We start from the raw sequence: 15,950 nt of genomic DNA, 5'->3' as shown, positions 1-15,950 counted from the left end.
AACCAATGGAGTAGCGTTTGCACAATATCCGCATTCGACTTGTTTATATATGCGAACACATAATGCAAATTACCTAGCCGAACCAGTGAACAACTATTGAGCTGCTGCTCCATTTGTGCCAAATTAGTGTGTGCTAATAATTACGCATGTAAGCACTGTCCATTGTTGACATATTATTACATTCGCTGCAAATAGCATCTGCATTGAATTGCACGAGACGAGTTCATTATTTTTCTAATTTAGTTGACGTTATTTCTCGCAAACCAATGACTGTTCACTGCCCTTTATGGGCCCACCTACATCGATGAGCCATTACATTATGACCACCCCGATCCGGGAACATTAGCGCGCCTGGAGCTTGGAGAGTAACACGTAACACGATAGCAGCATGATATATAATGGACAGGCTCGCTGTTAGTAGTGTCTCCGGCGTCAGAATGGGAAAAGCGGCTAATCTCTTCGAGTTTGATAGAAGTCAAATTGTGATGGCACGGCGCCTTGGTACCAGCATCTCTGAAACGGCACGGCACCTTGGTACCAGCATGTCTGAAACGGAACAACCCGTTAGCTGCTCTCGTGCTGCTGTTGTGAGCAGGTATCGAAAGTGGTGCAACGATGGGTAAATAACGACTGGTCGTCCATCCGTGTGTGGACAGCGGCTCATTGATGCCAAAGGCCAGCCGAAGCTGTCGAGCATTGTTCTGAGCGACCGCAGGGCCACAATGCAAGAAATCGCCCACAGTAATGACCAGGACAATGCTTCACAGCACACGGTTCATCAAACACCTCTGCGCATGTGACTGCCGAATCGAAGACCCAGTCGTGCCCCAATGCTGACTGCACTTCACCTAAAGCAGCGCATGAGGTGGGCACAAAACCATCGACACTGGACTGTGGATGATTGGAAAATGGTCGCCTGGTCGGATGGATCCTGATTCCTGGTTCATCACATCGACAGCCGAGCGCGTGTATGCCGATTTTCATCGAAGGCTATGTCACGTGATTGCATGGTTGGGCGGAAACAGGCCGGTGGAGGAGGTATGATGGTCTGGGCGATGTTTTCATGGGACATACTGGGGCCCATTATTCCGGTACACCAATCCCTGATGGCTCTCCGGTATCTAGACGTTACTGGGAACCAAGTCCATCCGTTCATGTCAACAGTGTTCCCTGTTGGTGACGGCCACTTCCAACAAGACAATGCACCAGGCCATACTGCCGGGATTGTGAGGGACTAATTCGAGGAACGAGACAGTGAATTTTCTTTAATACGTGACCCCAAATCAGCTTCGATATGAACCTCATTGAACATTTGTGGTTCGACTTGGAGAAGCAGTTTCGTGCTACATCACCACCTCGCACTGTATGCCAACTAGAGGATCTGCTGTTTCACTTGTGGCATGAGATACCCCAGAATATCTTTCGCCACCGTTGAATTTATGACTCGCCGAGTGGCCGCTGTTCTGCGGGCTAAAAGTGATCCTATACAGTATTAGGTAGGTGGTCATAATGTAATGGCTCATCGGTGTATATGCAATCTACTAGATCAAATTCGTGCAGGAAGTTCAAAGTTTTATAATCTACATGTACCTTAGTGTGACGTCATTGAGCACGATTGAGTCCAAACAAAGATAACACGTGGTTTTGGCCTATTATTTAGCATTGCATTTTTCATCGTAAGGGGTAGCTTTAAGGATTATGACATCAGTTATGAAACCAAATCGTGATGTGTATCGTCCATGAATGTAAAGTTGAGATTTCCGATAATACGTTTATATATTACACATACATTGCAGAGGATAAAGCGGCCCCCCGTGGCGGAGTGGTTAGCACATCGCGCTACGACACCAGGGGTCCCGGGTTCGAATCTCGGCCTTGGCATGGATGTTTGTGAGTGTCCATTCATTAATTTCATCATGTCATCGCTCATCCCTATCTTCGCAAATTAGCCAAAAAGTGGCACAAAAAGCGAAGTAAAATAAAGCAAATTAATCAAGCAGAAGATAAAGAATAACTGGAGTAAGAAATCGAATAAAGCGAATGCTCCTACCCGGAGCCCGATCCGAAATTGCAGCCAGTAGGCTGCGCCTATGCAGTCACGTGAGACTTCTGCCTCCCATCATTCCCATCGGCAGGGTCACTTTCATTTGCTACGAGTTGAGCTCGGTTGAACTTCGGCTGTGTTCGGAAGCACAAAGGCTGGATTTTCTTTACAATTGGGTGATTTTCTTATTCCAGTTATTCTTTACGTTTTGCTCTGTAACGTATGAGTAATATATCGTCGTATTCTCTGAAATTTCATCTTTACATGGATGTACGATAAACATAACAATTTTGTTTCATAACTGCTGTCACAATCCTCAAAGCTACCCCTTGCGATAGGAGAAAAACAATGCTAGAGAATAGGCGAAAACCACTTCCCATGCAGCACAAATCTCCCAGGGATATCCATTGGTTATCCACAATGTCCAGATCAGATCCATGGATATTATGGATATCCATTGAATGTCCATTAGATATCCATTTCTGGATATCCAATTCTGGATATCCATTGGAGGTCTTAGGATATCCAGAACTGGACATCTAAAACTCGACCAATTCATGATATTTAATACACAGCCTAAACGTGTGTAGAACTGGTTGTAAGAAACATTGTCTAATTCCGAATATTCAATACGTCTCCAGATTTCTTCCAAAACTAAATATCCAAAACCCATCCAATTCTGAATATCCAAAACATATCTAGATCTTGTCCAAAACTGGATATTGAAAATACATACAATTCTGGATATCTAATACATGTCTAGAACTGATCCAGAACTTGTTATCCAACAATGAACATAAATAGGATATGTTTCGAATATTAGAAAATGGTAGGGGTGTGCGGGATCCCGAAAAGTCGGGACCGGGATCGGTAAAAAAATTTCCCGTCCCAATCCCGATTTCGGGAAATAAATTCCCGAGTTTTCGGGATCCCGAGAAGTCGGGAAATACCGAATGGAAGTTATCGAAAATAGTTCGTTTTTGTACCAGAAATACGAAAAAAATCACTTAAAGTGAAAATGACGTGTAGAATTCGAGATTTCCAGAACTTCGGGAAATTTTGTACATTTCTTATCCCGAAAATTTCCGGAACTGCGAATTTTTCCCGTCCCGAACCAAACAATTCTGTCCCACACACCCCTAGAAAATTGTTATAGTATTCCCGTTGTGTATACTTTCTTTATACTTTATCTTGCAATTGAAACAATAATTGCATTGAAGCATTAGCGTTTCTAAACTTATTTACTTCTTATGTTTAGTGATTTAATATTTTTCTTCTTAGAATCAGAAAATTTCGATTTAGTCTTACTAAACGCTACAATACACATCGAGACTAAAATCGAGTAAATCCTACTTAGCTCAACCGGGAAAACCCGTTCCTTATATATATTTAGCATAGACAGCAGCTATACACATCATTTTCAGTTCGTGTGTTTTACGCCTGAGGCCTGAGTGAAGCTTGTGACTGTTTTCCTTGTTGGTGAGCGTCTTGTTATTTGCTACTATCAGCGATTGAAACTTTTAAAAATCTTTTAATCAGAAACGCTACAATACACTGTATACAAGAATCGGGCCAATGCTCGCTTATAGCATCACAAATCTCAAAGGAATACAGATAGCACACATGCTTGCGGAAAGCTTACGATTTCAAGCTTGAAGTAATTATGTGGTACTTAGCGTTGGTGGGTACATTTTTAAAAAATATAACAATAGACACACCCATTTAATATAACAATAGAGATACTCATTAGACATAAACAATAATGACAAAATGAAATAAAAACCGAAATACAGTGTTATGAAGTGAAATGTGGATACATTATGATGTTGATATTACCTGCAGTCGCTACATGGAACTCACAAAATGTATAAAAGAAATTTAAGTTTTCGTAACACAAATAATGGTATATTTCAGCATACAGATACACTGGATATAATGAAAAATTGTGTTTTAATACCCTTCGAAAGATGTGTGAACATTAAGCTACAAGGATGAGAAGAAAATGTAATGCAGTGAATAAAAGTGAATCTCCCATGACCAACCCTTCTATTTCATGACTATACAGGGTGGCCCGTAAGTCACTACCCATTCATATATCTTATGTATCTAGTGTATAGAGTTTTATATGTGCTGTTCCGCATAATATTATGAGATGCCATGTTCATGGGCCAGTAAACCATATCGTATAGCTCAATATGTTACAACAATGGTTTATACAGAAACTCGATGAAGTTGGAATCAGAGATAAGGTTTGGTTTCAACAAGATGGGGCTCCGGCTCATTATGCCCATATGTGCGTGAATATCTCAATGACACTTTTCCTAACAAATGGTAGGTCGTGGTTCTAAAATATCCCGGCGGCTATGAAATGGCTCTCTTTGGGGATACATGAAGAACATTGTGTCGAAACAACGTTATAATTCCAATGATGAGTTGAGGGCAGCTGTTACAGCTGCATTTGGAATAATTACCCCTGCTATGTTGCGAAAAATGTCTCACTGGCGTCGCATAATATTATGCAGCGAGGATGAAGGACAGCACACAAATACACTGAACACATAAAATATGTGAATGGGTAGTGACTTACGGGCCACCCTGTATAATGAAGAGATATATGTGGTGGAGAAAAGCTGACGCACGTACTCAGAGTTCTGTTAGCTCATTAGCAGAGCGTAGTTACAGATCGGTTAGTTCATTGAACTATCCAACTTGACTAGTGCCTATTTTAAGGGGGAGCAAGAAAATTAACAACAAACATTGGTGGTTGACTGTTGCATGCATCCTTTCATATCGAAATAAAATCCAGATGAGATCAAAAATTGTACCTTTCGTGTTCATACAATATCCAAAGTACGTACAAAAAAAAAGTCTAAATCAAAGTATGATGTCCAGATTACGTGCCAATTAATGTCCAAAAGTGTCACGAGCCGGAAATAAAATGCTGTGTAATCAAAAACGCCAGCAGTCCCCGGGTGACGAGAGGTCGCCGGAAGAGTCTGGATCGAGGGAGCGAAGCGCGAAGTGTGTTGCGAGTGACAGTGTTAAGTCGGTCCATTTAAAAGGTTTGGGCGAACCCACTGAGGACACCTTCAATGGACCGATAGAGCGCCAAGTCGTGACTCAGCCGAGGAACCGCAAAGGAAATCAGGTACAGTGGTGACACTTTGGGTTTTATCATTCTCAGTGTTTAGATATCTTGCTGGCTCGTGCGTGATCTCCCCCCCCCTCACTTGTGCGATTCTATTAAATATCGTTAAGGAGCAATGAGCGTAATTTATTCCATTCTTCATACACACGTCCTCTTGCAGCCAAGCAGTTTAAGAGCCCGTATCAGCGTCACTCGAAAAACGCACCGGACAGATGTCAAATTTTCTTCCTAGTCTTGCCAATATTGATTCCATTTCCCCCTTCGAACGCAAATCCATTGCATGGTAGACCGTTTGAGACTTTACTGGTGGGAGGGTTGCTTTGTCGAAAGAAACAGAAGACAAGGTTCCCTGTCCGCTACTCACCCCCCCCCCCGGTCTGGAAGGTCAGGCTCTGACCATAACAGACCTTTCTTTTGAGCCCGCACGTTTATAACTCCGAGCCGAGATGGTTTCTGTGACAGGACAACACATGTTCCGAGTGTCTGAAAGAAAAAAAAAAATTGACGAACATCGCAATACAACTTACATGTAATAGAGCCAAGGACTATTTAGGGGAGGCGGGGTGTCCAGGGAGTCCGAATCTTCCACGAGAGACTTACTAAAATTAAATTATGTAAATATGCTTGTTTTGTTTAGCATCTGTCGTATAATCGAGATAGGTGTATTTCCGTCAAACTTATTGTAAGGGAAGGATTACATTGGGGTCATACAACTTTGGATGACTGTATCAAAGAAGATTTATACACACCACTACCTAAGTAATATGCTTAAATATTAAATTAAGAGCTTTACTTTTCGTCAAATGGATCTAACATCCTTTTTCGTTATTCAATAAATATTCAATTCCTTATCTGTTTCACAATCACCTTGCCAGGTCAGTTGTTTTTATACAAATTGAAGCGATCTTAACTATTCATGAGCTAGATAATGAATACGTGCTGTTATATTCCTATTCTTATGCCATCTTTTCCCATTCATGTGATAACAATATTAATTAATATTTTAATATTATTAATTTAATATTACTGTTATTTTAACTTGTTTTTATTATTAGAAGAAGGTACCAACATCATAGGCGTGCGCAGACCCTCTGATAAGGGGGGGAGCAAAAACCTTGAAAATTAAGTCAGATCGGCAAAGAAAAACCTCATTTTATCTCACTGTTTTAGTTTTTTGCATTGATGTGATATATATATGTGTGTGTGTGTTCGCGCGCGCGAGTGTGTATATTATATATATATATATACACACCTAGGTATTAACATATTATTTAAATACATTACGTAATCTATTCATCCGCCCCTTAACAAACCAACAGCAAAAATTATATAGATTGTATCTGAAATGTGAGCGCTCGTTTTCCTCCAAACCAAACTGTTATAGCAGCAACTGTCTGAATTACTTATTCGTTCTTACTTTCTTTCTGGTAATTTACAATGTATTGGAGAAAAGAAACTGCGAGCGAAGCGAGCAAGAAAATTTTTCGATCCAAATTTTTGAAAGTTGAAAACAGTATTGATTTAATAGGGCGCAAAAAAAAAAATCATGGGACGGCATGGCATTCTTTTTTACAATTTTTCTCAATCAGATTGTTCGGCGCCCAGTGCCAACTCCCGCTACTTCCTAGCTACGGCTCGGAAGTTGACAAGACTGCAAGAAAAGCAGGTACCCCGAGCGAAGCGAGAAAGAAAATTTTAAGAAATGTATTTTTATTTGTATAAAATTTAAAGTCGAGGGGACAATTGTCCCTCTGTAACCCCCTGCAAGTGATCCTGGCCGTCTGGAAGAAATCATGAAGATGGACGTGAAAACTAATTCCGTCTTGAGTATCCTTTTGTCCTGCTACTAGTACACTGGTGTGCAAAACCTAAGGACGAAAGTAAGTTTCGCATGCTGTGTCAGTTACAAGCGGCATAGATCGGTGAAACTTGAACCATACATACAAAGTAATGTTACAGTATGATACAGGAAAGAACAGAGGAAAACACGTGATGATCAGAACAGAAAATGACATTTTTACGCATAGACCGGAAATTACACGGAAGGCACTGCGACTCATGATGGCCCCGTGACATTAGAGAAGTAATGAAATGGTCCTTAGAAGGAAGGGTGTGTGATCACCACGGACAGCAATGCATGCTCTGCAACGTGCTCCCATGCTGCTCACAAGGTTGGTAATGAGTTCTTGTGGTATAGTAGTCCATGCCTCCACCAGCGTTGTTGTCTACTGTTGGATGGTTGTTGGTGCATTAGGACGTGCTGCAAGACGTCTCCCCATTGCATCCCACACGTGCTCGATGGGATTCAAGTCGGGGGAACGGGCAGGCCAGTCCATACGCCGAATATCCTCTCGTTCCAAGAGCTCCGCCACTTGCGCTGTTCTATGCGATCGCGCATTATCATCCATAAAGATGATTTGGAGGTCGGTACGTGCATGCAACATTATGCCTCCCCACACAAGAACACCTGCACCACCAAAACGATCATGCTCGACAATGTTCCTAGGTTCATTGCGTGTTCCCACCTCTCGCCAGACGAGTGTACGTCCAGAATCACTACTCGAACTGAATCTGCTCTCGTCTGAAAAGAGAACGCGACCCCACTCCTCCTCAGTCCAGTCCTGATGTTCTTGGCACCACCGCAAACGGTGCCGCCGATGCGCGGGTGTCAACGGAACACAACGTAATGGCCGTCGGGCAAAGAGACCACACCCATGCAGTCGACGTGTCACTGTGGATCGTGAGATTGGACGAATCGCGGTCTTGTTAAATGTGTTTGCAATTCCACCCGCTGTTTGACGTTGGTCCCTGCGTGCCTGTTGCTCAATGTAGCGGTCGTCCGCTGCTGTAGTTGACCGTGGTCGACCACTACCTCTTCTTTGCACAGCAGTGCCTGTGGTTCGGAACGCTCTCCATGCACGTGAAACAATACTGTGGGCAATCCCAAACTCCTGGGCCACACTCGTCACACTTCGTCCTTCTTCCAGATTCCCGATGATTCTTCCCCGTGTGAACGCATCCAAATGTTGTCTCCGGGCCATGTTGTTGTGAATAACACCACCACAATGCACCTTAACATCCCTCTGACTGACACACACTGTCTCGTCCCATTCATTCAACTGCTTCGTGTTGTTGGAGCTGACCCATTCGGCGCAATGTTCACGCTGGCGTCATGCCATGCAACTTCTTGGTCCCTGTGCAAGTGTAGTCAAACTCTGGCAACATGCTGCCGGGCTTTCATTCATTTGCACCGACTACGAAATAATTTATGTTACTTTATCTATCTCGTCCTTAGGTTTTGCACACCAGTGTAGATTCTGCTAGTCTTGCTTTCTTTTAATTCAATGATTTCGGTCCAAGGTTGGAAAAAGGCATAAGCAATGCCCCCTGTCCCATTGTGGTTGCGCCATTTCCTTTTAGAGTATAATATTGTTTAATAACATCGACAATATTGCTCTCCACTAAATTTCTAGGTGAAAGTATAATAATATAGGGGCATGGAACGTCTGGAAGGGGGGCAAGGATGACCACACCTTGAAAATGAAGGTCAACCTAAAAATATATATTTCACAAGTATAATTAGATTTCAGTCATAGTAATTTACATTAATTATTATGTAATGGGGACGCAGGAATGCGATAATTTCAAATTCAAGTGGTGTTTTTTGAGAGGACAGTACTAGTATCGGGGTAATATGCCCAATGAAAAAATACCTTTCTTGTCCCTTTGTGGAAAAATCTGCGAACGTCCGTGATTAGGGGGCAATCAACCCCCCCCCGCCCGTGCGCACGCCTCTGACCAACATATATGGAATAGTTTATAACATCGAGTAGCAGGATATCTCTCCTGTATGGTGCTGTAAACTAGGGAAATAATGACGATGTTTTGTACTAGTGCATAGCTATTCACCCTGTTGCGACACATGTGCAGAACAGGCGGAAGACATCTATTGTGTTTTCTGCAGTTGGTGAATTATCCTAAGTGAGATGATTTTGATGTTCTTTCTTTTCTTAACGTAATAAAAACGTGTCTTACAACCTAAGGCGTCATGCTTTGTGCTCCGCCTGAGGATGAATTGTATGATGAAACTGATGAACGGACACTCACAAAGAGCATCCATGCCGGGATTCGAACTCCCGGATGTGCTAACCACTTCACCACGGAGGCCAGTGCTAATGCACATGAATATCAATCCAAGTTAGCCATTTGGGATCATTGGGAAAGTCGTGTAGTTAGTAAAATGTGTACTTTTAGCATTTTTGATACAATTAAAACTATTTACAGCCAATGCATATTACTCATATTGAACCGGAACGACGAATTTGTGAATTTACTACAGGACTTTTCAAACATCCGCAGATAAGGCTAATACAATTTCTTGTTCATATCTATCATAGTTATCCTGAAATACACGTATGTCAGATTTCGCGCAGCTTACTAGTTTCCAGATATGCTTGATTCTGTTAACTGTACACTCCTCTTATTCATAGTGGCGAACTATCTCTCCGGATCCGAGCATGCATGTGAAAAAGAACTGAATCACTCCGCCACGGGGGGCAGCTTTTCTGATTGTAGTTTGTCATTCGAGTATTTGCAATGAACATAATTGTCAGCGATGTTTTCTCAATCCTTTCATCGTTACATCGTTATTGAAAACATCCGAGAGGCAAAAATACGACATTAAGGAATTAAAAGACTAAAGAAACTAACTAACTCTTAAATGTTAATAATTAGAAAGATTGTAAGTGAACCTTCCCGCCTCGGTTAGCGGTAATAATGATGCTTTGTAATCGACGGGTCACGAGTTCGATCCACGGTTAGGGACATTTAATTAAGTGGCTCGGATTCCACTATAGGCTGTAGGTTTTGTCCCGATTAGCCTCTGTGCAACTAAACATTGCAATTTAGTGCAAAAATCAGCAAGCTTGGGCAGTTTTATTCCTTGTAAGCCTAGGTCTTCATGTTAATAAATTATTATTTATGACGTTGGAAAATAATTTATGCCGAGTGGCCAATTTCTATTCCATGGAAAAGAATCAGATGTGAAACATATATAAAACTATTGGTAGTTATTTTCACTACTAATCACATCTGCCCAGTGCGAGAGCTGCAACTGTATCCATTGATTTATGTCAATGATATTGATAGTCAATGCTTTTGTCTCCTAGTGTAGGTGAATTTGCACTGAAAATATGTTTGTTCTCTCAGTGTTACCTTCACAATACAATTGGTAACATCCTCCAACTTATAAAAATTAATTTTTAACACTCGCTCCAAAAATAGTGACATGATTTACATAGGATAATAATTGTTATCATTTAACTTCGTAGGCATCGTATTATCATCGTTTGACCCTCCAACAACCAAACAGCAATCCCACAGCCTCTGAACACATCCACCTACCAGATAGGCAGCAGAGTATCTGTAAATTTTTTTGGCAAGTTTGGAGACTTGTGATTTTACAATTACTTAGTACGTATTAAATAATCAATGTCCGTTGTTGATCCATGCAGATCTGCAGCTGCCACCTCCAACCACGATTTGACGTACAACACGTTGCAATAATCTTGCGATCTTATAAAAGCAGGAAATGTACTTGAACATAGCAATGGCCTTGCCCTAAGGGAAGTTTTATAATGGAAAATATTACGTAAGATATCTTCTACTTCTTTAATTTTCGATCGAAAGGCGTCTACCGTACTATAAAAATCTGGGGGCTACAGGGAGCTTAGATATGTTGTTGGGGTTTCATCCCTCCTGACCTCCTTGTAGCTCCGTCCCTGGCTGTATGTATTTCGTCCAATGAGTACAAGCTAGCAAAACTGTGTGAATTTCAACAAGTTTGTAGGTAATTCTGCAGCTGTTCATAAAAACAGACGTATATTATTAGTTTCTTGCTGTGGTTCACTTTCCCATTTCAGCAAAAAAGTGTTCACACTCTTTGCATACGGTGAGTAAATGGGGGGGAAGGGAGAAGTTGCCCCTTAATAGCCTCACTTAGAAATTTAGTGCAGAAGAATCTAATAACAGTTCTTAAACAACATTATGCTTTTATAGAAATAAAAGTAAATACTATTTTCAAACCTACGAAAGTTCCAAGTAACTACGTAAGGAAAGGGTAGTGTATTACTTCCTATGTAATTGGACTCTCCCACTTACAAATTTCTTATTAACACCTCCACATATTTTATTCTTTAGTTGTATTATCTGTATGTGTCTGCAAAATAAATTGCCCATATATTGCACATGAATAAATTATGTGTAGTTCTTTTGAATTTGCGGTACTAAACCACGTTTATACGTACAATAGTCTTTGAACGGCAGAGATGGAAAATAAAGCGCCAGCAGAGAACAATGGTGCCACTGAAGTTGAAATTCATCTAATAAAGTGATTTTAGATGCGTCGGGACGCACACGACCCTGTTTTGTTCCCATCAATGTAATAAAAACAGTGAGATGGAATGAAGGCTTTATTTCGTCAGCTGAACTCTTATCAAGGCCCTTGCTCCCCATAATCGGAGGATCTGAGCACGCCTAAAATTCCTTATACAGAAATAGTGTTATTTGTCGTATATCCAGAAAGTTGATTGATTTGCTTTATTTTACTTCGCTTTTTGTGCCACTTTTAGCCAATTTGCGAAGAAGGGAATAAGTGATGATATGATGAAATTGATGAATGGACACTCACAAACATCCGCGGCCAAGCCGGAATTCGAACCCGGGACCCCTGGCGTCGTAGCGCGATGTGCTAACCACTCCCCCACGGTGGCCGACCCCAGAAAGTTGAAAGTGAATGAAATTTCTATGGTATGTTTTGTATGGTCATTATCAATAGTAAGTCTGTCATATTATTCAACTAAATAATGTCTTTGGAAAAGAAAAAACAACATATAATTAATGTATTTTATTTTACATAAGACCTATGCCTAAAAGTATTTTTGTATATGATGACACAGAACTATCTTATGTTGTGACTTCTTTGGGTCTGACTGTAATATATATATATATATATATATATATATATATATATATATATATATATATATATGTAATTGGTGATAAAATAACGCAGTAAAGTATTAAGTAAATATATTTTATCCCCTTACTTACAAATCATGAAAGGAGCCAAATTCGAAATTAAGTTGAACGGACGTCCAAAATGTTTAAAAATAGCACTATTTCTATCAAGTATTTTTTACCATTGACCCTCAGAAATATCTCAAACTGACAATGAACGTTCATTGAACTTATTTATGATCGACAGCTAAAAAGTCATTCATTTGCGTGACTGGTTGATAATCCACCACCAGATAGAATTTACACAATATTTACCTAAAAACTTTGAGTAAAGTCACCTTCCCCCTAAAAAAATCCCTTGCTAATGGACTTTCGTGTTCTCACAAAAAAAAAGTTATAATTTGGCACAATATTTATTTTGCAGGCAAACCTTTTGTAAAGGTGTACTTGAGTCTGTGCAACCAGCCCTTCCCATTTGTGAACAATATACTGGAGAAATCCCCCGTTCTTCACTGTTGTCATTGCACTACAACCCCATCGTGATTTAGTATTAGGATATAGCGTAGTGAAGAACTGTTTACAAGCATCGCCCAAACCATTGATTCTCCCCCAAAACCTTTCCCTGAATTCTTTTTTTCTTTTCCTAGCTCTCAGCATGCGGTTTTCTTGGAAGACCGGCCGATTGTGAAAGAAAAAAGGGCCGTGGAGGGGGGGGGGGGGGAGTTGCGGGGTTGAGCGCAAGGGGAAACGGCTAGCGCGACCAGCTTAGAAACGTCAAAGTTAAAATTTACATACATTGCTCTGTACGTCGACGAACTACAGACATTCTAAAGAAAATTATGTAAGATCAGTTTCATTTCTTTGCTGTAGAAGAACAGTTGAAGCTTTCTTACGCTTTAAAATGTTGATTTAAGTTATTACATACAATTGGCGAGCAAGTGAATTTCACGAAATTGAGATAAGGAAAACTACGTAATAAATAACATATTTAAAAAAAGGCTGCGCGACATAACTAACTTCATATTTGATCTTTAACTCAGTAAAATTTAAATGCCACACACTTGGCTGTTCGAGCACAGAACGTCGACGCAAGAACCTATTTTTTAGGTATCGTCACCAGCGGTGATACGGGCTCTTAAGACGGCGAACGGCCTAAACGTAACATGGTGGAGGCGCGGGCACGAGTCAGGGCGGGGATGTTCTTGAAGTTGTCGCTGTTCAAATACCGGGTGATCAGGTCCCAGTTGTCTGTGTCTTAGTTAACATAGTAAAAGCCTACATACTCAGGATTAGCAAGGATGAAGTTATTCCTGTCTGGAAGCCCTGTCTGGATCTCCTGTTCCTTCTCCCGAAGGAAGACTTTGGCTCTTCTGTCGTCAAATTGTAGCTGGTCTTGAGTTGTGAAGGGTACGGGAATAGTCCACAAGATGTTCTCATCTTCTACCTTGTACCCAAACTCAATGTAGACTTTCTGACTCAACGTTGCTCTGTTGTTGTCGTAGTTTCTGTTGATGGTGACAAGAGGAAATCTGGGGTAGTCGCTCCATGTGGTTGCCATGTCAGCAAATGATATCTCCTGCGGTAATGTTCCTTCCTCGTGCCAAATGTCATCGTAAATTTGCCAGAAATACTCCTTGGTGTAGGTCGAGAATTTCTTCTCTTTGATCAACCTCCTAAGCGTCTTCTGGTGGTTAACTGGAGAAAGAGTTTCGTTGAACATAGACAATGTCATTCGTTCGCGTATTGAGCTTGACGGCATGCAATAAGGCTAATCCATCTTGGAGCTTCACGTCGTCCCACTAATCAGAAGTCACCATTCCTCCTAGCCATTGGCCTGCTAGAACTTTTGCAAGATACAACTTTTCAAAACCTTCTAGAAGTTTTGCAATGTGCAAATCCTTAGAACTCTTATATTCAATGTTCTTCATGCTAGGCATTCCCCAACAGTCAGACATCCTGTAACGCGATTCAGGAAGGAATAACACGTCCACTTTGCCCAGTGGATGCGGAGTATCGAAGTAGTTCTCGTAGTACTGGACGAGGTCCACCACGTACTCCGAAAGATACTCCTTCGTGTCGAGGGATACTTTGGGGGTCCACAGGGCGACGTTGGTCACTCCAGCCGACCTCTCTCTTTTCTCTAACTCCGTGAGGGCAATTCCAGCCATGTAGTTGGACATCGGAGGCGTCTTCTGGAAGGAGTCCAGCATCCAACCTTCATGATCGGGGAGAGCTTGGGAAGAGGCGAGAGGTGTGTTGGAGAGGGCGGTGACCGTGGAATTCCTTCCAATGGAAATTTCAAACTCGGCTTTCAGCTGGTGCTCATCGAAGCAGGGGAAGACTGTCCTTGCGAATGTTGGCTTGAAGTTGGAAAGAAGTAATATTTTCATATCAAACGAAACCGACTTACACTTACACAAAAGTGATCCGAAAATGTCCAAAACATATCCTTTCTGGATATTTTTTGGATATCACGTATGCGGACAAATGGATATTCAGCAGATATCCAGTGGATGTCAATTGGACATTCCTGGATATCTATTGGATATCCAGAACGTCCGACACAAATATCCAAAAGATATCCAGTGGATATATTTTGGACATTTGTGTGCTGTGGGTTCTTCTTGTTTGGACTCAATGGTGCTTAGTTGTCTGCTGTTGACGTTACCACCAATATGGTCCATTGCGTTGTTAATAGTTTACTTTTTAAAAGAAGGGGGCGGAGCTTGGGCGAATATTGCACAAGGCAGCTCAAGGGTTGTGGCGTCACAAAGCCATGAGAAAAATGACCAACGTAGAATGATGTTCCACATTCAATTACAAAAAGGGTACTCCGTTTACATTTGCAATTCTGAGCGAGGCAATGCGACGGTGGCTGCTTTCTTCCTTCGTTCCTCTTGTTCGCCCTCTACCTGCAGGATGAGGCACTTTGTTGATAATCGGATTAGTGTAAGTTCTGAAACGGTGGCGCTGCGGTCAAGGTGCTTAGACGCCTAGAGGTAATTACGTCAGAAGGGAAGGTAGCGACGGTGCAGCGAGGGAGAATTTAGCGTGTAGCATGCATTTTAATGTGGAGCAACGCTGCTGCCATCTGTGGGTTGTGTATTTCAACAAGTTCAGTGCTGCTTACCGTTAATTCAAGCTCTGCTAGATTTTTGCGCGTTTCTCCCAAGCCAGATGGCATTTTAACGCTAAGTATGATGTCCGGGCGAAATAATTAGAAGACTTCAAGTGGATTTTCAGCTAATTAAACGGCCAACCGTCCGTAGAAACGGCATTGTTGTTTCCCTGGTCTCTCGTTTGGGAGATCCAGTGTGAAATCCTTCAACCGTCCTCTTGTGTATGGAAGATCGTTACTGGTTATTACTCAGCGCTTTCATGCTTATGCTGGGAGGTGGACTCTAATGGCTGTCGTCTTTTGTTTGCATTGAGCCACGGCCTTAGATTGTCAACTAGTGTTGCCAAGGCTCAATAGAAAGAACCACCGAACATTTCCTTTGTGCACGGCCATATCATCAGTTCTCACGCTTGAGTTACGAACTTGCACGAAATACTTCACTGAGATCATAATCATAATCTTTATTTATCCGTTGACCCATTTTGCCATAAGTATGGATATCGTCAGATACATGTAAATATAGATAAGATATAGTATAAGAGATACTACAGTATAAAAACATCAAAGATGTTTACATAATGCACATATGTGATACACAAATTTGCATTAATTGAACATTACAT

At 41.4% G+C, this 15,950-nt stretch overlaps 2 protein-coding genes across 2 annotated transcripts in view; one reads left to right on the top strand and one right to left on the bottom strand.

The window, feature by feature from the left end:
- LOC146000417 (uncharacterized) overlaps positions 1-15,950 on the top strand; it is a 183,863-nt gene that overhangs the window by 70,140 nt on the left and 97,773 nt on the right. The window lies entirely within an intron of this gene.
- LOC146000130 (endoplasmic reticulum aminopeptidase 1-like) lies at positions 13,345-14,599 on the bottom strand. The gene is given in 2 exon segments (XM_083137474.1): positions 13,345-13,957; positions 14,010-14,599. Coding segments are annotated over 2 exon segments (1,203 nt in total).

Source organism: Lepisma saccharinum, chromosome 16 (genome assembly GCF_977018435.1).
Source record: "Lepisma saccharinum chromosome 16, izLepSacc3.1, whole genome shotgun sequence".
Classification (NCBI taxonomy): Eukaryota; Metazoa; Arthropoda; class Insecta; order Zygentoma; family Lepismatidae; genus Lepisma; species Lepisma saccharinum.
This window is presented reverse-complemented; position numbering and strand designations above follow the sequence as displayed.